This window comes from Centruroides vittatus, unplaced genomic scaffold, assembly GCF_030686945.1.
Source record: "Centruroides vittatus isolate TY-2023 unplaced genomic scaffold, ASM3068694v2 contig_549, whole genome shotgun sequence".
In the NCBI taxonomy this organism is placed as follows: Eukaryota; Metazoa; Arthropoda; class Arachnida; order Scorpiones; family Buthidae; genus Centruroides; species Centruroides vittatus.
The window spans coordinates 3,172,726-3,200,070 of NW_027122325.1; the positions used below are offsets into that span (position 1 = coordinate 3,172,726).

The window sequence follows — 27,345 nt, forward strand, 5'->3', positions numbered from 1 at the left end:
GCTATGTAAAAGTTTTTTCATTTTTAATGATTAACCACTGAAAAGTAGAAATGGCGTCCAACACAGATGAAAGCACAAAGCGAAATGCGACTGATCTCTTTTTCCCCTCCGCCAAATCTGCACCAATTCAATTTCCCATACCTGAAATGAAGTAAACCGGTTTGTTCTGAATAGCATAAAATGAAAGTAGGGAAATGTGTAGGGCCCGTAACTCGGAGGGCGCTGGACATTTCAGTAGTCGTTGCCTAAAGAAAAAAAAAAACAAAAAAGGTCAACAGCCATCCGTGCGTGAGAAGTAATCTACGCCACGAGATCTCTCGCACCATCTAGAAATATTTCTGACACCACGATATCCGCACCGGGTGTCACCCATGCTAGCTACGCTAATATCACATTATATAAGATTTGTTTAGAAGCAACTTATTTAAATGGGGCCCCAATTTAAATTTTGTCTAGGGCCCGCTAGAGACTTAATCCGGCGCTGTTAACTATGTCCAAATATAAATTCACCTTGAAAAAATAAATGGTGCCCGTCGTCCAGCCGGTATTCTAGAATGTGCTCTTAGGTACAAAAAGGTTGGGGACCCCTGTATTACATTCAAAAATATTAAAAAGATTTATAACAAAATTTCATTAATATTCTATTTTCTTAACTAAATTAACAATAAAACTAACAAAAACTAAATTTTTCTATTTACAGAATTAATGTTTCATTTAAATAAGACTATTTCTTACATGAAAAATAAATAAACTTCATTTAAATAAATATTTTTTTAACTTGTTAAAAATAAATTAGGCTACATAATTTTATGTAATAGAGCAACAATAAATGAAAATATTTTTTAAATATATATTACTGTATTAAAATTTTATTTATTTTTTAGTAAATTGTTTAAATTACCATCATTGATGATGATTGTATATCAAACAAGTCCATTTCAGAAATATTTTTATATATAAAAATATTCCAATAAATCGTTATTCCAAAAACAAAAACAGAATAAATTAAAGATAATATGAAATAAGTTTATCGTAATGATTTTTTTCCTCTTATTATGTGCAATCCAAAAAGTTAAAGAAATAAAATATAGTGTAATTACAATTTATATCATATTGCATTGTTGCAGTCCATATGCAAACAATTTCATATAAATTAAGAATTATTATTCCATAGAAAAACATTAAAATTTGGAGAGATGTTTGAAAAATATGTAAATAATTACCAATATAATAATGTATTGACTTATTTTATGCAGGTAAATTAAAATTAAGAAAACTTTTTCAATAATTAACGTAAATGAGTTAAAAGTAAATCAAATTTGTATCAAAAATTTACGTTCATGTATGAGAAAAAATTATTTTCTTAAAGAGAATTAAATACTGTACAATATAAATAAAAAACAAAAATATGACAATATGCAAATATCATTCCTACAAACTTTTGATTCCTTGAATTTGCAATCAATGTTATATAAAATTTTTTACTTTATGTAAACATATATCATATTATTTTAATTTTTACATGCATTAAAATCTACTTACAACTAATATTATAAGATTGTTTAATTTCAAAATCATATAAGAATTCATAAATTGCAACTGCACTGTATATCATAGAAATTAGAAACATAAACTAACTTTATGCTGTTCGATTATCGAATCCAGTTCCAGCAAAAAGAATTGGCCTGAGGAAGAGCCCAGGAGGGGCAGCGAAAACGTTTGCCATTTTGAAAATAGTTCATGCCGGTTATCGGTTTTAGAAGGTATTAATTTTAATTAGAAACATTACAATTATAATAAATTATTTTTTTATAAAGTTGTAATGACATTTAAAATAAACAATTCTTTACTTACTATAATTATTTTTATCATAAAAAATTAGTTTATTTATCATTTATTATTAACAACTTAACATAAAATTTATTAAGAAATACGAAATATACAAATTAAAACTTACTTATAAACGAGTCTAGATGAGTGTTCATGTATTATTTCTCCAATTTCATCATGGGTAAGAAAAAATATTAATTCAGCATCAGGAAGTCTATATTCTTTAGTCATTAATTTTCCAAGATGAAGATAAGCTTGACGGAATGATTTTAATGTTTTAACCATAAGAGCCTAAACGAAAATGTTAGTTTATTAGTATAGTTTTCTGCAACTTATAAAATTTTTTAAATTAAATTGCAAATATAGTACTTGATGGTCCATTTTAATCAATTCACTAAAATAACTTGAAAAATATGCATCCCACAAAAAGTCATTGAACCAAAGAATGTTAATTTAAACTTCAAAAGGGCTACAAGATAGGGCTTTTAGTTTCATCATTAATGGCACTACAGTCGATTAAAACAGCATCAACTTCAGTTTCTTAAACAGAAACCTCTGTTTTTTACTGCATATTATAATTCTAGATAAAGAATTAACTTTTATCTAAAACATTTTTTTCAAAAGATAAACTTGTTACAAGTTATGAGTATTTGAACTTTTACATAGCTGCCACACAACATGCCCATGCATCAGTGAATATATGTGAAGTGTATTGAAAAAATAAAAACAAAAATTCTGTTAGATGCATTCGGTTAGTTGTAGCAAGGCTCCATTATTCATAAATTGTAGTAAATTGTTTAAACAGACACTTAAATGGAAGGTGGATTGGACAACACGGAACAGACTTTTATTTATAGAGCTATTTAAAGAATATTGTCTAAGAACAGGAACCAACAACTAAAGCAGATATGATTGTGTGAATTCAAACAATTTGTACAATTTGTAGTACAAGCATATTACAAAACATTTTAATAAAAACTGTGAGACATTTCCAATAGAGAGTTAACTTATGCATTCAGCAAAATGGAGATGTCATTGAACACTGTTTGACATAAGAGAGAATTATAACAGTCACTCATGTTAATTAAGCATTCAGCTAAAAGTTTAATCAAAATAAAAATGTATTGAGTAAATTTAAGATTATCTTGAACTATGACATGACTTTTTCAGTTCATATTTAAAAAAATTATGATACCACCAAACAGTAATAGTTTTTCAATGATTTTTTAAATATTTTTTCCTTCCTTTTTTTTCAACGAATTTCACAGCTATCCACAGATGTGTATGTGCATACAGTGTGGCAACTACATAAAAGTTCAAATTCTCACAATTTCAGATAAATACAATCGTTCAAAAAAATTTTCAGATAAAAGTATATTTGTTTTTGATATAGAACCATAATGTACAATTGAAAAAATGGGGTTCACATTCAAGAAAATAAAGTTTACTTCATTTTCACTGATTGTAGTGCCATTTATAATGAAAACCAATAGCTCTATCTTGTGGCCCCCTTGAATTCAAACATTTTTATTTCAATGATATTTTTGTATGATTTTTTTCACATTTTCAAATTATTCCATTGGATCCATTAAAATTGACTATCCTGTATATACAGGGTGCTCTGCAAGAAGCGATATTATTTTACAGCATGTTCTAGAGCCTTAAGAGATCCAAACAAATCCTCTACGCAAAGCCCTTCAAATGCATTGTTTCAGCACTAGAAAGGTATAAAGTTCAGACTAGCTACCTTTTAACATGCTGCAGAATGGCATCAATCTCACTGCTCTTTTTGTTAAAAGGAAGGTTCTAAAGGTTTCTTACCTTCAGAACCTTCCTTTTTACAAAAAGTAAGGTTTGCTTGCATTTCATGGCACATTATTACAGCACAGAAGCTGAAGAATAGAGAAATTAAGGCTTTACAACTTGCTTAGCAGTGCTGCAGAGCAACATATCAAGGGGTAGCTAGTCTCAAATTTAACTCCTTTCTTTATAAAGATAGTTCCAAGTATTGTCAATTTTAAAGTAATAGTTATATTAAATAAATAAAAATGAAAATAATATCCCAAAAATATTTCAATGATACTGACTGATAAATAAAATAAAAACCAATAAAAAAAGACTGATTGATTTAGTAAAAAACTGAATGATAAAATATGACTGATAAATAAAAACTGATTAATTTAATATATTTTTATTTAGTAGATATAAAAATTTCATTATTCCATATAATATTATTAGAAATTATAATTAAATTATCTTAATAAGAACAATTTCCATCTTCAATTAAAATTCTAAAAACTTCTTTGTAACCAACTGAAAATTCAATTTCTACTTCAAAAAATATATATATATAAAATAATCTTTAACATTTCATTTATAACAATACAAAAAAATGAATTGAAAAATTTGATTTATTAATAAAATGTTTTTACTTTTGATTCTTCTCTTGTTCTAACACCATGTCTGCCCCAAGATGTCAGTAATTCAAGAAACTTTCTAAAAACAAACATTTTTTGTTTTAAATCTCTATTAATAAATAAAGAATATCTAAAATACAAATTATAATATATGTAAGCTATCAATTAGTCTTATTTACTAATATTAAAACAAATAATTGAATTCCAAGAAGCCAAACAGATTTGTTGGATTATGTTTGGACACAAGTTTAATTAATTAATTATAAAATTTTGCTTAAAGATAGCAATTAGGCCATCATCTTGTATTGATATTAATTATTAGCTATTATTAAAAAAATTAGATAATTTGGAACAATCTGGAATAAAAAATCAAATGCAAAGCAGAGTTTAAACCTCCATCTCGTAATGCAGCTGCACAGCATACAGAAATGCAAATTTAATTCCTAGTCTGGATCTATCTTTTCTTCCAGGTTATTTTAAATTTAATATCTAATTACTAATATTAATACAGGATAGCAACTTATCTTTATCTGCCTATCTTGAAGCAAAAATATATAGTTAATTATTTAAATTAATAGTTTAAATGTAGCACAAATCGAGAAATCAAACATTTATATAAATTATATATTTACTTGAAAAAATAAATTAAGATTCAGACAAAAAATATATATTTAATAAATAAAATTTGTAGCAAAAGTGCACAAATACAACACCAGACTGAACTATGAAAAGACAGAAAAACACTTTATAATCTTGACAGTCAAATTTGAATTAGACTTCCCCTACATTCCTCTCCCTTATGTAATAAACAACTGAATTATAATAAATACTGTGTGAAATATGTTGACTGCTGGTGCTTCTTACCATAACCTCTTTCCAGATATACAAACACATACGGAAGTAAAGCATGACTTCAAGGAGACGTATCGAGTAGGGATAAGACAATTCAAGTTTTCATTTGTTGGAACACATTTTCCAGAAAAGGTTGGTTAGTGAATCATCCTGGAAAAGGTGAGACAGGTATACCAACCACGAAGGACCCGAAGGAGCGCTACCCATCCAGCTCTGGATTGGTTGGTCAACAGATCTAAAACTCAGATATAAGGCAACACAACCATTGGAACCAGGAGAAACAAGCCTAAACTAAGACTGTGTTGTTAGAAGCAAGAAAACATATTGCTGTATACATTGTAAATAGTTGTCAAATAAACAGACTTAGGCTAGGTCTCCACTTGTGATTCATAGTTGTACAATTTTTCAGTCACAAAAATAAAACTCATTGTTTTCAAAACAAGTGCATACACTTGCAACTAAACAATTGCAATGATTAAAAAATTGTAACCAGTCCTATTTTTGCTGTAATGCAATTGTTGTCTATCCAATGAATTACACAGACAAGCATGGACATGCACCCACTTGCAACCGTCTAGTGGCAGTTTTGAAGCAGTTTACAGTCTTGTTCTGGTCTCTGTTTAAAACACTGCTAACACTGCAAAACTATTTGTCATTTGGTAATAGTGGAAAAACTTTGAAGGGTGCTCACATAAATCTTCAAATAACTTGTAAAACTGTCCTTTCAATAATCTTTGACTTGTTATTGGATGTACCCAATAATGATGTATCTGCTGTTTACTTCTCGCCCAAAGCAAAAGAGTGATCACACAAGTAGTTTCAATGACATCCACTGGAAAACTGTTCTAATCCAATGATTTATCTATTACAGTGTGTGCACTTCATAGATTTCTGCAACAGTGGTTTATTGGTTGCTGCAACTAGAAATCACAAGAGGAGGCCTAGACTTAGTCTGAGTTCAAGGAGTTGTAAAGGTATTGTTTCTGACGGACCATAAATCTAAAAATCAGATGGCACAATCCAAAATTTACTATAACGTTACAGGTTAAGTTTAAGAATATATATTTGGTTTTAAACCCATGCCCTTTAAAACTAATTATTTAACTACCAGTCACATTAATTAATTTATATTTTTCTATTTATAAATTTTTAGCAAAGCTCATTTTATTAAAAAACTAATAGAATGAACTTTGGTACAAATTTGGATCTATCAGGGATGTTTATTTGTCTTGATTTTTGTCTTTTGGGATGGACATTATAATTTAAATTTTGAATATTACTTATTAATAAAATTGACTATTCAGTTATTATATGATCAAAATCTTCATCTTCAATTACTTAAATTCATAATACATTAGAAATACTAAAATAAAAAATAATGATAAGAAATTGTTTTTATTTCAATAATACTATATTATTTCTACTTATTTATTTAACATTTCTATAAAGACAAGATCAAAAGCTACAAAAACCTCATCTTAAAAACAATCTCCAAAATAAAATAATGAGACAAATAAAAATTATATCAAAGAACATCACTAAAAACTATAATGGAATATTTTTCAAAATTCTTTATAATTAAATCAGATAAAACTAAAATAATCACCATCAGTACTAATGAAAGTTTAGTGAAAAAATGTATAAAGTCAGGGATGTGCAATTAAACAGAAACAAACCATTAAAATATCTGTAATAATATACATACAACTTACAACGAATGTTTTTTAAGAGAAGTATAAAATTTATTTCATATTAGAAAAATCAGAAAATAAAAGATATTTCAAAAGTCTATACTTCACTTTGAAGTGAAGTAAGAATAACAATATTAGAAGTAAAATATTAGGTAAGTATTACTGGTTTAATCAAGTAAACTTTAGAAATCACAAAAAAATATATTTAATTCAGAATAAATAAAGAAAAATCAGATGGAAATTTGTTCAAAAAGCACTCTTCCTAATGAGTAAGTGTTTAATGATTTTACAAAATGATATTTAGAAGTTTGTTTATAATAAAAGAAAAAAAGCAAGAGCAGAAACAAAATCAGTGAAAAAGCACATCTCTTCTTTGAAAACAACACAAAATATTATACGAAAGTGCTAAATATATCAATTGAAATTTAGTATATTTTAAGTAAATTATTGTGAGATGTCAAATTTAGTAAAATGATGATGTTTTTCTATAAAATCAAATAATCACAATTCAAAGGTTTTACAGCACAGTAAAAAAACCTAACAGAGAAGAACAAGAAAACAGAAAAAATAGACTCCATTTAATAACTATTAAATTCAAGCTCATTAGATGGATTTTAAACTTAATGAAAATTATCTCAAAAGTTTTTGAAGTTTACCTTTTTATAAATCCTGCAGAAATTCCCAATTCGTTTACAGCCTCTTCAACACTCAATGCTCTTTCTTCAGTTGATCCATTTTTCTTGTTATTTAACATAGCCTATGAAATAAATGCTCAGAATAAACTATTTATAAAATATTTTCTATATAAAACCTATAAACTGAAAACTTGGTTTATTGGAGCTCAATAATTCACATCAGGTATTAGCTCCTCACAACTAAATTCATCATTATTTTTTTATTGCGTAAATTATTTAAGACAATAAAAAATCTGATAACAATCTAAAATCTACTATAGAATATATTTTTGATATCACAAAATAAACAAAAACCTGATCCTTTCAAAACTCAAAAATTTTAGTTAATATTGAAAACTTAATGTAAGTTAACAAATGTGAGGAATGCATATATATTAGATTTTTTTCCAGAACTAAACAGATTCTTTTTACAATAAAAGCAATAATTCTTATTACAAATTCAATAGACATAAAAAAATAATTTAAGTAAAGTTTAATAGTTTGATTTTCAGATGAAAACCATCCCTTTATTTGTTATGAATAATAGAAGTCATAAGAATTGCATGATTATGAGTAATAATGAATATGGACATCATTTTATACTATATATAATATATCTTTCTAAAAATTATTTTGTATTTACTTAACAAATAACAATACTTTAAGAACTTCTTAATACTTTCATTAATTTAATTTAATATTTAATATCAAAACCTATTGTATCTCCAATCATTTTAAGTGATCAACAACCTATTTTTTGACACTATTTTTTATTTTTTTCCATTTTTTTAATTATTTATAACCTGATGAACATTACTGGTATCAATGCATTGTACATCTGTACAGATAATCATAAGGAGGAAAATATAAAGACACAAAAATTTATAGAAAATATGACTGATTTCATGAAACTATTCCAATATTGTTTTCAAATAACAACATTTTTAATAACAACTTCCATATTTATTGTTAAAACAATAGAAACTCAATTCTTATATTTGAATCAGTTTTTTAGGATAAATTTGATTTAACAATCTACAATAATACTGATTTATTTAAATACTTAATTTAATTTTAAAATATTAAACGTTCTAAAATATTCAAAACTTTAATCTATATTAAGGTGACCAGACATCCAGCTTTTGGCGGGACAGTCCCGATTTTTAACAATTTGTCCCAAGTATCGCGGTGTTTTAAAAAAGTCCAGAGTTTTGGAAAGATTAAGTTTTTGTCAATTATGTGTCATAAACTTATGTCTTATGTTTAAGATTCGTAAAGATCATTTTATATCACAATTATCAGTACCAAGGTGTGAGTGAGCATTGGAAATAAAGAATGCTGCAGCAACAAAACCCTTTGTGTTCGTGGCAAAGACAACAGAAAATGGTTTGGGGTTCGCAGATGCAGCAACGAAGCAGTGCATGTTCATAGGCTGTCCAAATGAGCGAACATTTTGTTCGTTGCATGTTACATGGTGCAGAGCTCTTGTCTGTTGCCACCTTAGAAAGCTAGCAACTGGCAAGAGCACATTGGTTTGTATCGTTCTATTGCTAGTGGTGGGGCTGGGGTTTCAGTTTTGTTATGACAGTATTATATAATTAAAAAAATTACAATAATAAAGTGACACTCAAGGCAAATTCAGAGGAAAAGTAATACAAGTTAGCATTATTATTATTTAGAAAAAAATACAGAAGGATTGAAATAATTGTTATAAATATTTCATCATTTTGAAACAAACTATGTTCCATATAATAATGCATTAAAAATTGTGGAGTACATGCTGTCCTTACCAGGAACTAATGCCATGAATGAATGCGTTTTTTCTACTGTAAATAAAGTGTGGACATCTGGTAAATCGCAATTAAGTGTTGAGACTTTGAAAGCCATATTATGTGTGAAATATAATTTAACAAATTCTTGCAAAAAATTTCATGACATTTTAAACAATGACAGCAATCTACTAAAAAAGTTAATTTGACTGAGAAATATGCTAAAGAATAAATGGTTTTTAAAGATTTAAGTTCTTAAAGGAATGTCAGGTAAACGGGGTTTATCCAATGTCCATATTTTAAAGATTTATAATAGTATATATATTTATTATATTTGTAAATTTTACATATGTTGAAATTTAAAAAAAATATAATACAATACAATTTTTGCAATTTTTGATAACAAAATTTTGTTGCCCTAGAATAATTTTTATCAACAAGACAACCACTCCCCTCGTCAATTTTGTCCCGCTTCATCAACGTTAAAATCTGGTCACCTTAATCTATATATTAAAAATACAGTACAGTATGCGAAATTATTATACTGGGTATTTATAATTATTTTTAAGTAAGTATATAAATACCTGAATGCATTTAATTAATTCTAAAGGTTTTTCTTCCCAACGAACAGAATATAAGTCATACTGTAAAAATTAAAGTATATCATTATGAATTTTTTCATCATCATTTTTATTTTTTAGAAATAGGGTAATTAATAAATGCAGTCAATCACTTGCTTAGATTATATTGTCAACTGTCAGAATGAAAGTTTCATTCTGAAATTTTTTTGTATTTAGGCTATAAGTTTTTACATTGTCATTATTAGAGTAGACCATCTTTGCACTAAAAATTACATAAGTTATAACTGAATAATTTTTATTGCCTAGATGTCCTGACTCTAGTTAATATACAGTATGTCCAAGATTAAATGGACCACCTTTAATACCATAGATTATACTCAATGTAGAGTTTGTTGATCTTATTTTAAAGCTTTTCAGATGAGTTATCTTATAGAACTATTGAGAACTCCAAGGCTTTTTAGAAGTTTGATAAAAAATAAAAAAATGTATTTTCTCTGTTATTTTAAATTGTATCCCTATAAATTTATAACATCAATGAACAGCACCCTTCAAGACCTTTCTAATGATACTAAAAAAGTTTTGTTATGATTAAGATACTGTAACTGGAAATATTACAGTTTAAAATAATTAAATAATCTCTTAGACTTAGCACATTATCATCACCAAACAACTGTTTTTTACTTCATAATTATTTCTAAAAATGTTTTTTAGTTTTAACAAATTCAGTAAATAATAAACCTGGGTAATTAATACATTTAAAAATAAAAAAAACTGTATGTTTTACTTTATCAAATATCTGAGTGGAATTTAAAAAAAAAACAAAGATATTGTCCTTACAAAACCAAATCTGTTCATCAAACTTTTGTGGAAGATTTCCAATGCCATTTGACATTCTATAATACAATAAAAGAAAAATAGCCAATGATGAAAAATTCGTACATTGAATTATTTTTACTGATAAGTCAATATTTGTAAAGCACTGATTCTTCCTGCCTCTGGTCTTATTATTGAAGTGACAGCAATCCTCATCAGACTGTAGAAAGCTGTAGGGAATACAGAGAAAAAGTAAATGTTTGGGCAAGCATTCAGAATAATTGATGGAAATTTAAATGAAAATATCTACCAAGAACTGTTAAAAGAAAAAGTTTGGCCAGCTATTCAAAATCTTAGCCTCATAGAACAATCAATTTTCATGCACGTGGTTTCTTGGTCCATTATTCCCTGACCATTAGAGATTGGTTAGACCAGGGATGGGCAACTTTTTTCTATGTCAGGGCCGCATTTTAAAACTTTTGAACTGACGTGTGCCGCATACAAGAGAAAAGAAAAAAAAAATGCCAGTAAATCACAATTATTTATTCATATATAATTATAAATTAGCACATGTATACTTAATTTAGCTTCCGGAACTGATGTAAACATAATATACCAGAAATATTTGGTTAAATATTCGTCACAGCTAGTTTTAAATTAGTTTTGATGTGTCTGTTAGCTGGTTTCTTGTTTTAATTTTTACCAAATTCATCACAAAAAAACTATTCACATACATAAGTTGTAGAAAATAACGTTTGAATTTTTGCTGCGTACTTCCTTAAGCTGGGAAATTGATATATTTATTCATATTTTATGTGACATGGGCCACAAAAAATATTAATGCGAGCCGCATGCAGCCTGAGAGCTGCCGGTTGCCCATCCCTGAGTTAGATGAATATTTTCAAGGAAATTGAATTGAAAGAAAGTGGTGGTACCATGGTCACCCCACTCCCCAGACATACCTCTTCTCACTTTTTTTATGGAGGAGTTACTTGAAAAATGTGATGTATCCAATATGTGTCATAGTTGAGCTTAAGAATAATATTGAAAAAAATTTGCATAATATTAGGTCAGAAATATTAATTTCAGTGTAACAAGCATTTCTAGAAAAAATTTATTTGAGTATTGTGATTGATGGTCAACATTTTGAACAGCTGTGAATTAATTTGTATTTATTTGTCGTATTTATTTCTTCGTGTTTTTATTGCAAAAACACCACTATTAATTTTCACAATGTTGACTCCTTCCCCGTAGCTTGGAAGCCTTCCTTCCAAGCTATAAGGTCTTCTTCCCCATAGCTTGGAAGTCTTCCTTGGGAGGATACAAGTCTTCTGGGGAAGTCTTGTATCCTCCCTTCCCTGCTTCTCTCATCTTATGTCACCTCCCCTCTGCACACATGTTTGGCAATCTCCTGTTTGTTTTCGGCATTTAGTGATTAGTTGTGAAAAAATGTGAAACATGTGATAAAAGAACAATGCAAATAACAATCAAATCATTTTATTGGTCGACTGAGGAAACAGAGATCGGAATGCCCGTCACAGAGACAATTATACAGTAGAGTATCGATTATCTGAAACAATTCAGGACTGGGGTTGTTCGGATAATTGATTATGTACGAAAAAATATATTAACTTATCCCATGTTGAAATTCGTTCAAATCCTGGCTTGTCCTTAAGTAACCTCTCATGGTCGTGCCAGTGCTGCCAGCTAAAACACTCACACCAACAAAAATAATATTGGAGTAGCCCAAGACATAGCCAAATATTGCAGTGCCACAGCACTAGCAGAAATTTAAATTTGCCAATTGTAATGCTTTCGGTTAACTGATGTTTTGGTTGATCGATATTCAGATAATCGATGCTCTATTATATATATAGATATAAGTACAATGTCCCTGCTCTCGTTCTAACTTCCCACAACAATTAATATATATACAATCCCGCTTAAAACTAAGATAATTACAATTAAACTTAAACCTAATACTATTACTACTTAAAACTAGAAAGAGAAAAGGAAGGATGAAGGATAGTTGAATAGTCTACTGGTAGCTTAGATCAGTGGGTCCTGATACTGGGGTAAATGTCGACGATGGTTGCTTCGTGGACAGTGAATGTTCAATCCGTTAGCATCCAGGGGAATAAAAAACAGTTACTCATAAATAGGTGCTGAGGCAGGTCCTTGGACTTCTATGGAATGATTGGCTTACTTATTTTTAAGTCCACATTCCTATGTGGTCTATATTGACCCTCTCTCTCTCTCTTTCATCTTAAACCTTGTACCTTGTCTCCCAGTCACTCACGCCTGACCTCTCTCCTCAGTGGTGAACCCAAAAAGTCTCTCTCGTCCTCACCTGGTGTCCGCAGGTCCCCTTCGGTCAGGACTCCTTCCTGTCCCTTTGTAAACTGGCCAATCAGGACCCACGAATAGTACAGCTCCTGTCACGTGACAGGAAAGGGTTAAAAACAGAAGGAAGCAGAATTACAGGAAAGAAGAAAGGAGTTCTTATTCTATATACAATTATACAAAAAAAAAGCATGGCAGACAGCCACAAGTTTGTCTGATGATGCCCATTCAATACAGGTGAAAATGTTTGCAATTGTTATAAAAATTTGCTAGTTTATAGGTTTAGTGTTTTTAATTCTAATTTAACCAGTTTTAAGTGGCAGTTTTCTTATTTTTATCACAAAAAAGCCTTGAAATTTTCATTGGCTCTATAAAATAACTCATCTGAAAAGCTTTAAAACAAGACCTCAACAAATTCTCTATGTTGGATACAAAACAAGATATAAAAGGTGATTCATTTATTCTTGTACATACTGTATACAAAGAGTGAAATTACTAGAAATTTATTCACTACTAAGATACAAATTCAAGCAAGCATGAATTGACAACAGAAAATGCATTGGAAAAGACTAAAGACACATATTGGTATATGTATCTTTAGTGGTTTGGAAAAAATTGCAATGGGAAATGAATATGTCTACATTGCATAAAAGATTTCTCACATTTCATTGGAAATATTCATCTAACAAATCTATAACAGTCAGGGAATAATGGACCAAGCAACCACGTTTATAACTGTTAAAACTGACAGATAACACACATCATCATTTAACTCTAAGGCTCTGAAAATTTTTTTTCTCTGTACCGACAGATGAAATTGTTTTTGCCCCTCAGGTTACAAGGGAAACTTGTATAGAAAAACCAGTCAAAAACTTTCCCTTCAGCTGATTTCATCTCAAATGAATTAAGCCAATTTTGGCCAATTTCATGTTTAAAGAGTTAATCTGTATCTATTTTCAAATTGACTTTTCAATTAGATAGCTCTCAAAAATTCTTCAACAAGATTCAAATATTTAATGAATATTTTATAAACAATTAATTATTAAATGAGAAAAACTTTATTTCTAAAATTTTTCTTATTTTCTTTTGCTAATTATATAATGAATTTTGTTCTCTTTGAAATATTAATTCCATTAATTAATAAAATTTCTTAACTTCAAATTTTAGTTTCATTAATTTCAGTTGTCTATTAGATATTACGTATAGTACTTGATGTACTGAACACTGAATTTTATTTAAATATGTCATCATTACTTAAACATATTCTATTCAAATCTTATCATTTTAACATATCTTTACTGTTTTGAATTACACATACAAAAAACTCTTTGGCCTATGTTCTTTCAGGCTTATTATCCCATCCTCAAAGGAATTGGAGGTTATGTCTTTAATCAAAATTCATTTTTGTACATTTTGATGTGTTTTATGACAAGAACCTGTGGGAGCTACAATCTGCTGAGAATAAAAGATACAGACCAAGGAAAATAGTTCCAATCTGTTACTACACAAATAAAATGAGACAATCACTCCTTCTAACTTACCAAAATCAAAACTTTACTGCTTTTTTAGAAGTATCTGAATGACACATACAAAAAACTCTTTAACTTAAGTACTTTTGCACTTTATTGAAATCGATTTCAATAAAGGATATTATAAGAAGTAAAAGTTGTCTTGTGTCTAACCGTTGTGACAAACCTAGTAAAAATATTGGATAGAATAGCCAACCACCAAAAACAATAAAGTTACTTTTTTGTATTTTTAAAAAATTTTTGTTTATATTTAGTATTAATTTTTATCGTAAATATTACTATAATTGTCTTTTAGATTTACATTTTATCTCTAATCTAACATTTCAATTTTGTTTTCATATTACATACATTAAATTCAATTAATAATTTAATTTTAATAGATATTAAATCACAAACCTCTTTCAGACAACGATAACCATGTGACTGCATGAATGAAGCATAAGCTTTTCCAGGAATGCTTTTATTTTCTTTTAGCCACTGATAAGCATCCTGAAATAAAAATAATAATTATTATTATATATATAATATAATATATTATTGTTATATTGAAAATGACATAATTTTTATCATTATGTCATTTTCATAAATTTTAATACCTCTTTTTCAAAAATAATCAATTAAATACATTTGTATTTTAATTTTTGTTCAGAGCCATGCAAATGGAGATGGCATTAAATGTGCTGTGCTAGGATCCCAATCCTGGATACTTCAAAACAGAATAAAAGTATAGTGTTGCATGGCACAACCATTAATAAAATTTTATATGTATACATACAAATATTAGGATGGTCCTTATTTTTGAGTTTTGGAAAGTTGGATGGGACACATTTTGAACTTGTTTGTAAACATTTGAACACCAAAATATTAAACTTTTAAACTTCTTTTAAATTATCATCTTTTCCTGCAAGCTTAACTTCCATCCCTTCAAGTCATCAAGGAAATCAACTCATTGTTATTGTATGAAATTATCTTAATAATGACATGACCTTAAGCACTGCCTTGGCCTTCTTTTTCAACAAGGAAAACAATAACTTGAAATTTCAAGATTGACCAGTCAATTGACTGGATGATGGGATACCAAACAGAGGCTAGAGAAAGGCCAGAAAGAGATGACTCCAACTTCAGAAAAGTGCATCAGAGAGCTCACTTCGAAAGTTACGAACTGTTTGAGAAACTTACTCTAAAAGGTATTTTGAAATAACTTGTTGAGATCAACTCTACATGGTCTAGTCCTCTGGACTTTCTTATAATATTGGACTTTTCCCAGGTGTTTCTCAAAGAGCAATGCAGTCATTTATAGGTAAGATTATTGCACTCACTTACTCTCACTCTCTGTGATTTAAGTCCCTAAGAGCCTGTTATGTATACTCGGTAAACTAGTTTAATGAATAAAATAATTCATTTACCATACCAAGAGTATTGTTACTTTCCATCAAGCATACTCGACATCTACATTTAACATAATGTGTAACATTATTAAATGTTGAGGTTTGCATGAGTCAACTGCTCTGACCTGATATATTCAAACTAAAAACAAGCAAACTTCACACATTCCATTACAAAAAAAAATGATTGATAAAATTTTGTTAGTTTTGAATAATACACTGGCGTGCAAAAATTAAGCAACAATGTAATTTTTAAGCAGACAGCCATGAAATTGTAGAAAAGTGCTTGTTGTGATCAGTACAATGAAGACCCAATTCAGTAAAAACATGATTCAAATTCTGGAAGAAGACATCACAAATGATGTGAGGGCACTTAGAATGTGTGCAGTAAGCACTTGCAGTGCAAGACTACAATAAGAATGAGGCTTTAATTCCATACTGTATGTGTTTTATTCATTTTTGCACTAGTATGCTTTCTTCATCCTTTAAAAACAAAATACTGTCTCTGTATTCTGAATTTCATAACTCCCAGGTGATTTCTTGTGGAGTTATAGCAAAAAAACAATTGTTGCTTAAGTTTTGCATGCCAGTGTATTTAGAGTTTGCTACCAGGATCTGAAGAATTTCAGTATGTCACAATGCTAAGCATAGGACCATTCGCTGTTGAAATAGACTACATAAGTGTAACAGTAGGGGCAAAATGTCATCTTGTGACATTGTAGCATGGAAATTATCAACTGTAAGTTTTAAATGCATAGTACAAAGTAATACAACCTTGTATTTAGCTTAAAACAAAGAAAATGTAATGTTTCAAACGTTGGTAGCAACCTCTAAATTTCATTTAAATTTAACCAAATTTTGAGAATACAGTATTACTTTTTCAATATTGGAACAAATTAGGAGATATCCCTATGAGGTGTCCAAACTACAACTTTTCATGAATATTTAAAAATTATCAGGTATCAAAAATACATTTAAAATAAAATTACCATACTTCTTAAAATATTTTTATTCTAAAAATAAGACGACAAACAAAAAATACCATTACTTTCATTCATTTATTTTTTTATTTTAAGAAACTATTTTAAGAAATCAATCTTAAACTTCTAAACTCAAAAAAATCAAAGATTTATATATTATCAGTATTTAATTTTTTTTGTCAGTTAAATGTTTAAAATTAACATCTGACAAAAAATTTGCATTTTGGAATTATCAATCAATCAATCAATATCTTTATTCACAAAAAGGGAATTATCCCTGTTGCAGGGGGTTGTACAAAATTAACTTATAAATTTTCGTATTATTAAAACATTAACTGGATTATTAATATTTAACCATTTTTATACATTGGTTTTATATTGTTTCGTTATTAACATAAATAAAAACAGTTGTTTTAACAAACACAGTAATATAATTATACAATATTAGTGAAGTTATACATTGTTGGTATATTTAGACATATTGACATAGATTTACAACATTTTTGTAATCTTAATGAAATAATTGTACAGAGAATAGAGATCGTTTTTATTTAGATTATTTAAAGAATTTCTATAATCTTGGGATGAATCACTTTGGAATATTCGAGGAATGTTGAGAGAGTCACGTACATTAGAGAGGTTTTGACATTTCTGAAGTAAGTGTTCAATTGAGAAGTTATCGAATTTGCACCATGGACAATGATTGTTTGACAGGTCAATATAGATATTATTGATATAAAGGGAATATTTATTTAGACGTAATTGTGAAATTAGCCTTTTCACATTGAAGTTAGTTGATTTTATCATATAAGGTTGTACAGAAGGTATTTGTAAAATTTTTAAGTACCAGGGATGATAGGTATTGTGATTTAGGCTATTTTGATCCATATTTATAGATTGAGCGATAGCTGATTCCATTAACATAGTATATCCAAATTTCCAGTCCTGAATATTATCTTTGAATAGAAGATTTGATAGCATTTTGGAATTATTGTAAATATTCATTACCCAGAGGACAACTAAAAATCTACAAATATCAGTGCTTATCTTAGTAAATAAAAAGCTCAAATATGATCATGCTGTGGCATGGATGGAAAAGAAGGATGATGTCTGCATGGTTACCAGCTCTAAATATTAAAAAAAGTATTTGTTTTTAATCAGATATTTTTTCATTGTTTTTAAAGGCAATTTTTTAAAGTTTTGATGACAAACTAGCCTACAAATAAAGATTAGTTGTCAAAATGTATACTTCAAAACAGTGAAAGAGAATAAACGGTAACTGTTTTCTTGATAGATTTGGTCTTCAATATTAAAGATTTATATTAATTAAACAAACAAAAAGTTTACATTTTATTAAAAAAATAAAAGTTTAAAAATTATTGTCATCAAATTATAACTGTAGATACTCTCGTAGCACATGGTCTGTGGGGTTGACAAAAAGAATAGTTAAAATGAATAGTTGACGTAACAGTGTGTGGTTTTATAAACAAAGGTTTATTGGGAACAAATATGTGACTAATGAAATAATACAAAATTCAGTCATAACATTCGATTCCATTACAATGATATTCCTATTCCAATTCTCCCTCTCCCGACCTTCCTTCCTTATGGGAAACCCTCTTTTTTCCCGATAGACCGCACAAAAAATGATAACACCAAGGTAACATCAAATAAACAGTTGGGGAAATGAGATATACAATAAAACATATGAATTTCCCCTGAAACCAAAAATTCGTTGGTTGTGGTGACACTATAGTTAATCCTTTACTCTTTTTGGATAGCAACTTTTTTCTCTTGATGTATTACCTTGATGAAAATGGATGCCCTTTTCAATCCAAGATTTCTTCACTCCCAAGATGATTGGTTCTCTTGTACCTCTTTCCTAGACCTTGCAACCTGCGACGTCCACCAGTCATTCATGTACGAAGAAATCCCACGAACAAAAAAAAAACCCCTTCATGTGAGTTACCCTTGCTTTTATACTGCCTGCCAATGGATATCACACCATCCCACATGATGGCACCTTGGACCCAATCACCACATTGCACACCCTGCCAGCAGAGAACTGGTGGTACTGAGGAAGGAAACAGAGAGAGACCCACACAAAAACAGACACATGACAAACAAAAAACAAACAAGAAAATAAAATTTCAAAAATAATATGAATAATAGCTGTGAAGTGCTACATAACAAATGTACTGTACTTGGAATAGGATCTTCTGTGCTTTTTTACTTTCCTGGCTCTATTATATATAACAGAGGGAAAGTACGGCAATTGGTCAGAAAACATCCTCCAAGATTTTTACATTTTTGGACTCAGGACAACTTGAAACGTTGAAAAATGCAAAAAGTTTTGGGTTTTTTGTGTATGTAGTAGAGGGCATGATTTTGTTCACCCTCTTTGAAGCTTAATTCCTGTGCTTTTTGTCGAAAATTTCTGAAATTTTGCAGGGAGAGTTTATTAGGGGGATTGATGCTATTAAATTTTGGTGGTTAATAGTTGAGGAGGTAGGGAGATAAAAGGGGGTCATGTGTCATATCTCAAGTGAGGTCAGACTTAATAAAAATTTTACTCATTATTAGCATTTACAATTTTTTATAAAATCCATCCCTATCCTAAAGATTAATCCTTTTTGCCATTTTATAATAATTAAAAATATAACAAGTTTTTTAATAAAGTATTATAACAGATGGTGCCAACAAAATTTTCAATTTGTTGGGAAAGTTAAGCAACTCATTGCTGAATTTTTTAATATAAATCAAATATCATTTGGGAATTCACATCTTCATTTGATATAAATTTTATACATTTTTTTTTTATGTTGGGCAACACACTACTTAAGAAATCAATTTTTTATTCTTATTTCAATAATTAGTCAACTTCTCAATATAGTTTTGATATTTACAAGACTACAAATATATTTTCAATTAGTATTTAAATGAGAAAAGTTCAACAGGCTTAAAATAAAGACACAGAGAAATTTTAAGATAAATTAATTTGTATCATTTTTAAACTTGTACAGTTTAGCTTAACAAATATCAATTTCATCAGTAATATTTTCTTTTGTTGTAAAAGAATAATTAGACAATAAACCCCATCATCAATTAATTGCTCTGTTTTCATATTGCTTATTTGTAAAGTACTATTTTTAGTATCTCAGGAAACCGACACTAACTGCAGCCGGTAAAACTTCCGTTAACCTAACAGGTACTTTATGCGGATTTGAGATTAGTTTGCCAGGCCTGGGCTTTTACGTGTGCACCGAAAAAAATTAATAAGAATAACGACAAATATCAAGTCAAAGCAAAAGTTTCAAATATATCACCTACTCAGACTCAGCTTCTTAATAAATCTACTAGATACATCCAATACACCTTATTGCTGAGAACATATATTTATTCTTATAACAAACGTTTTCGGCCCAATTTATGGGCCATCTTCAGGTTACAGTCGTTCGACTCTAATACAAAATCGAACTCGTTCAAAATTAAATCAAATTAGAACATACGTTATAAATTAAACTAATAGAACAAGTATAATCCAATAAATTAAATCAAAATAAACCAAACATGAAAATGAAAATAAAATACGGTACTGGCCGTAAACATTAAGGAACAATTCCTTATACATTAATCCAGATATCTATTGAGTCACGGTAGACGCATTATTACGTGTGTTACTTCTTACTATGTATTTCCAGGATGACGGTAACCCCGTCGCATCCTTATAATTTAAACATCTGTCAGCCAAACTTGCTCTGTAAATTTCGCATTTCTCAGTTATGGATGAGAGCATTGGCGAGCATACTTTTGCAAGAATAAGGTGTATTGGATGTATCTAGTAGATTTATTAAGAAGCTGAGTCTGAGTAGGTGATTAGTTATGGCGGTCACCGGCCTGTCTGTATAGGCTTTATAGAAAACTGGCTGTAAAAATTGTAAAAATGGACTCCAGATTACAATTCTTGAAAGAGTGTCGGGTAAGAAGAATCTATCCAATGTCCATTTATAGAATTAAGTTGCCTGATGAATGTATGCCGGTACGGCAAAGAGTAAGAATGCTATGCTTAAATAATTCAATTAAACGAGTAAAGAATATAAAGTACAGAACCATTAAAGAAATAGTGGAACTGGAAGAGAATATATTTGAAAAGAACCCGGATATTTTAGCGAGTATCAATTTAAGAGTAGTTGGGTTAACGGACCAGATAAGCATTAATTTAAGGAAGAAATACAGGAATAAACTGCTGTGGATTTCGAAAAAGCAACCGTCTAAAGTTACGAGCATTTTGAAGCCAACCCCGTATGTATTATGGGATCAGATTCAACTCCCGCAATGTGTTAAACAAATTCTGGAAAAAGGTCCTAATTATGTTCCGGACAACTATAGAAACTGGAGAGGCATAGTAGCGGAAGTAGAAAGAGGAATTGTAGGTATGTGTGAAGTAGATAAGGACTATTACAGATGGAAAACGGCGTTCAAAACTGAAAAATGCTCTAGGAGGCAGCATAAAGAATTGTGCATTAACCAAGCTAGAAAATAGTTGAATGCTAATGATATAGTGGTCACTAGGGCTGATAAGAGTAAACATTTAGTCTTAATGAAGAAACAAAGGTATAATGAAGCCCTGGATGACTATATAAGAAAAACTGAGTGTGAAGAGGTAGACCGAGCTATTGTTGAAAGAATTGACAGAAAATTAAGAAGATTGGAAAAATCGCCCATAGCATCGTTATTCCCTTTCCTAAAAGGGGCCCACGTTACCTGCCCAAGTGTACCTAGGTTGTTTGGGTTCGCTAAAATACATAAAAGCAGTAAAGAAGTCAGACCGGTAGTAGAGAAATGTAAAGGACCAACCTACATTCTGGAAAAACGTATGCATAGGCATCTAGCACCACTAATTGAAGACTACCAATTCGTCACAAAGGACGCGTTTAGCTTGGTTAATAATCTGCATGCTATATCGTTAATGGACAAGGAGATTGGGACGGTTATGGATTTCGAGAGTATGTTTCCATCAATAAATCTTACCTCATGCTTTGAGGAGTTAGTGAACCTGTTATGTGGGTTGCACCCAAAAGCATACGAACACAGAAAAGAGTTAGAGATAATGGTGGATCTGATATGTTTTCAGTCATTTTTCAGTTTCCGAGGTAAAGTTTATAAGCAGTTAAGAGGAGTCCCAATGGGCAGCCCGATGTCTGGCCTGCTCTGTGAGTTGGTGGTGCGAAAGATGGAACGCATGACGCTTTTCAACTATAATGAATACATAATCATGTACAAAAGATATGTAGACAATGTTCTAATTATTTGGAAGAATGACGCAATGATACAACGATTCTTAGACCAAGTGAACTCTAACCAACATGGCTTAAAACTTAACCTTGAGCAAATTAGTAACAAGGAGCTACACTTCTTGGACGTTGGCATTGAATTTAAAAATGGAGCTTTAAGCACGAAAGTGTACATAAAGCCCACGCAGGATCCGATGTATATTCCGGCAAATTCTAATGACCCAACGGTTTATAAATTGTCCGCATTCAGGGCCCTAATCAGAAGAGCGTTTTTGTATTGCTCAAATATAATGGACACGATGGATGAGCTGGGTAGAATCAAAAAGGTTGCAAAAGAGTTAGGCTTTGGAACAAATTCTATAGAGCGTTTAATAACGGCGTACGTAAAGCCTAGGAGCAACTCTAAGAAAAAACCGGAGACTGGGGGTAACTTCACAAAGTTTACGTATAATAAATGTTTCTTCCCGATTATGAAGCAAATAGCGAGACACAAAAACGCCAGTATAATATGCAAAAGGGCCCCCACAGTCTATAGGTTGATTAGAAATGACAAGGAAAGAATTGATGATAGAGAACAGGCAGGAGTATATGCAATTCCCTACAAAAATGACCAGTTGGGAATAGATAAGGACTACGTAGGAGTCACTAATAGAAACCTTGGAGTGAGGATAAAGGAACACCGGTACGATGTCGCTAAAAACAAGTGTGCAACAGCATTATCAAAGATGGCCCAAGCGGATGGTTCGGTTGTTAAATGGGAGGATGCCAAAATTCTTGCAAAAGTATGCTCGCCAACGCTCTCATCCATAACTGAGAAATGCGAAATTTACAGAGCAAGTTTGGCTGACAGATGTTTAAATTATAAGGATGCGACGGGGTTACCGTCATCCTGGAAATACATAGTAAGAAGTAACACACGTAATAATGCGTCTACCGTGACTCAATAGATATCTGGATTAATGTATAAGGAATTGTTCCTTAATGTTTACGGCCAGTACCGTATTTTATTTTCATTTTCATGTTTGGTTTATTTTGATTTAATTTATTGGATTATACTTGTTCTATTAGTTTAATTTATAACGTATGTTCTAATTTGATTTAATTTTGAACGAGTTCGATTTTGTATTAGAGTCGAACGACTGTAACCTGAAGATGGCCCATAAATTGGGCCGAAAACGTTTGTTATAAGAATAAATATATGTTCTCAGCAATAAGGTGTATTGGATGTATCTAGTAGTTTCAAATATATTTAATTAGTAAATCGAATTTAACTATGTACAATTGTCTATAATCCAAAACAAAATTTATTAACGAAAAATCAACAAGTCAACCCGACAATAAAACTCAGCTACTTAGCTTAACTTAATCTTAATTCCCCTTTGAAAATTCGACAAATCAAATACTTAAGAACTATGAACAAAATCTCTTACGAACTAAACGTCTATCCGTCACCTCACTATACTAAGAACCTGTTTCCTCAATCCTTTCGCTATCGTCAAATCGAATTCCTCTTTAAACACCTTGGATCGCCTAATTCTCAATCTGGACTCTGCCTCAAATTTTTCACTCAGTAGTACACCTCGATCAGGAATCACCTTGTTCGTCTTCAATTAGCGTGCTGGTTTTATGCTGTGAGGTGACGTCACAATTCAGCTAGGTTACTCCCCTTATTTACATACTTAGTTTTTCTCAATTCTCCGACAAAATCTTATAAACTGTTTACAAAGCATTTAGCACAATTTTCTGGGATGTTTTATGACGGTTTAGTAAGTATTTCTTTTCTAGTGAGTGTGGGGATTCCCCCCTCCATTTTTTTTTTCTGCGGACTGTTTATTTCCGCTGGGCAGCGCAAGTGCGCGTGATTTTTCCTACGGCGCTCGTTCTTTTGTGAGTTGGTTTATTATCTTCTTTTTTTTTTTTTTGTTACTAAGAGAGTGGTGGGGAACCTTCATTCTAACTAAACATAAGCCCCAAACAAAATATAATAAAACAAAAATAATAATAAAATAAAATAACGCTCGGACTCAGTTCCTTACATATTCACTTAACATGCTGCAAACTATTGAGTAATTTGGCAGCCTCTTTCTAATTTCTTACAAAATCTTATTTTCAGGCAAGTATAAACAGGATGCCCAAAAGTCAATTAATATATACAATTTAAAATTTTTAAATTGGTTTGGAACAGTACATGTTACATGTTTCAGATGTTTTATTGAAAGTGACTGAATCATAAATGACAACTAATGGTTCTTAAAATAATCTTGAAATATATTTTGGTTATCTGACTTTTGGCTACTCTATACATAACTAAGAAAAAACTGTCATTAAACTATTTCTTTTTTATTTCCTTTTATAGGATACTGTAGAGTATCATACATTTATCAATAAAGAATTTTGAAAAACCAAGACAATTTTGAATTACAGGCTTCCAAACATATATCTTAGTAAAAATAATTTTAGGAAGATATAAATATATTTGTCTTAAACAAGAAAATGAAATCTATATGGGGTTTCTCTATGTATTGTAGTTGGGTTAAATATGCAACATCAGGTTGACTGACTATAGCAGTCATTATTTGAGAAATCTGGAAATTCAAATCATGTATGTGGGAGTTTTAAACTTCTTTTTGTGGGCTGACTGTTAGAGAAAGGAGAAGACAGGAGACAAGCTTTCAAATTTCTTTCCTGAGACAAACTTTTTATTTATCTTAAAAATATATTTTTTACACTCTTCAGTTGTCACATCAAAACACATACAAATGCATCAACTAGTTAAAATGAAAGAAAAAATGAAATGTTTGAAGTGATATCATCTAAACTATGTACCAATAAATGTTCAGAATTTGAAGTACAGTATATATCAGAATTTGTTAAATACACACTCCTCAAAAGTGAAATTGTAACACCATGAAAGAATGCATTTAGCCATATGCAAATTGCAAGACTGGTAGAGGTGACAAATGCAAATGATTAAGTTTGCTATGTATCAGGTCCTATGGCATCCAGTTTCAAGATATAAAGAATATAAAGACCAGCAACCAGCTATCAGCAATGGTTTGTAGCTCCAAAATTTTGAAGAAGCATAGAAAATGCTTCAGAGACAATAGTGAGCTGAATACCACCAGTTAATGGCTGGGGAACAAGATTATATCCTGGAGCTGCATGACCTCAGTTTGTTGATGCACAGTTACCACATGTGTTGAGCACAATGTGAGTACCATCCAGCAATGTGCGACACAATGTATGCAGGAACATCTGTGAACATGCCGAAGAGGGAGTGGATTGCACTGGTGCATGATAGAACACACAGACTGGCAGATTCACCAAATGGACTGTTAGGACCTGTACATCAGAGCATGTGACATCCAAAGCTGCCTGTTGCCATCAATGGGTGCATCTGTGTCCATCCAAACCATTCGTAACAGATTACATAAAGTTTGGGCTGCATGCTCAGCAACCAGCAACTGGGATGTCATTAAATGCTCAACACAGGGCTGCACACCTGGCATGGTGTCATCATCATTGCAACTGACCACTGAATGGCATTGGGTATTGTTTATGGATGAATTCTGCTTCTGTCTACGGAGAAACGACAGCCATGGATGGATGTGGCAGTATCCTGGGAAATGCTATATGCCAGCTGTTTTCACTGAGCATCACACTAGCCCTACCAAGCATCATGTTCAATCAGCAGACAGCCTGGTGCACATTTCCAATACTCTGTCAGCAAACCAGTACATCACATGAATTGTGGGGCCTGTGATACGGACACTGGTGCAGGCTGCACCAGTGTCCGTATCACAGGCCCCACAATTGACACAATGTTTCAGCAAGATATTGGTCAACAGCACATTGCATGGCGAACTCTTACCAGCCTGAATGAAATTCACATCCTTCCCTGGCCAGCAGCCTTGCTCAATCTCTCTCCCATCAAACACATGTTGGACTTTGTCCAACATGAGGAGTGTAGAATCTGTCACACAAAATTTGATGTACAAAAAAAAAAAATAAAATACTATTCAGATTTTTAAAATATTTTATATATTTTCTGTTTAAATAATCCTTTTTAATACTATATATGTTATGGACAAAGTGATTAACGCGTTCAGCCCTTAGCCCGAGATATCTCGGGCAAGTTGTATAGCGTTACAAAAAATGGGGTCCTTTAGGACCCCTAAAAAAATTTTTTTTTTTTTTTGATTTTTCGGATGTTTTCTGTCTCCAAATTTTTTGAAAAATTTTTACCCGCGCGAAAAAATTTTATTGCGAGTTTAATTAACCTTTAATGACACGCAATTAACGCTTAATGGTTTTTTTATGGGATTTTTTTATAAAACTTTATTCATCTTTCTAAAGTTCTAGTGCGTCGATTTTACTTCGGTAAAGTTATTTAAAGCTATTTTCTGATGTCAAAAACAGCATCCAATAGTTTTTTAATTTTTTTAATTAATAGATTTTATTATATATACGTTTAATTAAGTCGGGGGGGTCGGAAATTTCAATTAAAATCGTAATTTTAAAAAAATATTTAGAAATATACCGCCATCTAGTATTCACCCTACTTTTTACCCTTCTCCTCCCGAGAGTTTCATGAGAATGTCCCGCGAAAGACGACACCAGCTGTTCTCAAGGTCATCCAGCTGTGTAAACAATGACACATCGGTGTCAAGTTTCGCGCTAAGGCGAGACAAAGGAAATTATACTTTGAAGCTTTTTCTTCAAAATTAACACATTTCTATAATTTTTTTTTCGTTTTTATGTTTAACTACATTAAAATTAAAAAGTATTTAATTCGCCGGAGTCCCAAGGTTAATGATTATCATAATGACCCAGTCATTATGAATAATGACCACAAATGTGCCATTGAATAAATATTGAATTAATTTATCAAATTGACTGGTCATTATGAATACTGCTACCACCTAGTCGGGCAAAGTGATGATAATAAGTTGAGGAGTGGTAATCTGACATACACTAGCCAATCAGCACTCAGTTGCGTGTGCATATCGTGTTTAGTACTGAATTTTAAATTTGATTTAAAAAAACTCCACTTATTTCATTTAGAAATATTTATTTTTTGTGAATTATTTCAAAGTACTATTAACTGATATTCTTCCGGTAACTTAGAAGTAACTTTTATTTTTGACTCTTTCACCTTTTCTATCATTGACAAATACGTTGATTTTG

At 30.6% G+C, this 27,345-nt stretch overlaps 1 protein-coding gene across 2 annotated transcripts in view; it reads right to left on the reverse strand.

Moving 5' to 3' along the window:
- The window catches only part of LOC136978691 (rifampicin phosphotransferase-like), a 130,808-nt gene that overhangs the window by 13,866 nt on the left and 89,597 nt on the right, over nt 1-27,345 (reverse strand). For both annotated transcript variants that reach the window (XM_067274454.1, XM_067274455.1), the window contains exons 30-34: nt 14,896-14,988; nt 9,818-9,877; nt 7,447-7,547; nt 4,263-4,326; nt 1,958-2,121 (exon numbers count right to left, since the gene is read on the reverse strand). In XM_067274454.1, the coding sequence (XP_067130555.1) occupies nt 1,958-2,121; nt 4,263-4,326; nt 7,447-7,547; nt 9,818-9,877; nt 14,896-14,988 (482 nt within the window). The remainder of the gene's footprint in view (nt 1-1,957; nt 2,122-4,262; nt 4,327-7,446; nt 7,548-9,817; nt 9,878-14,895; nt 14,989-27,345) is intronic.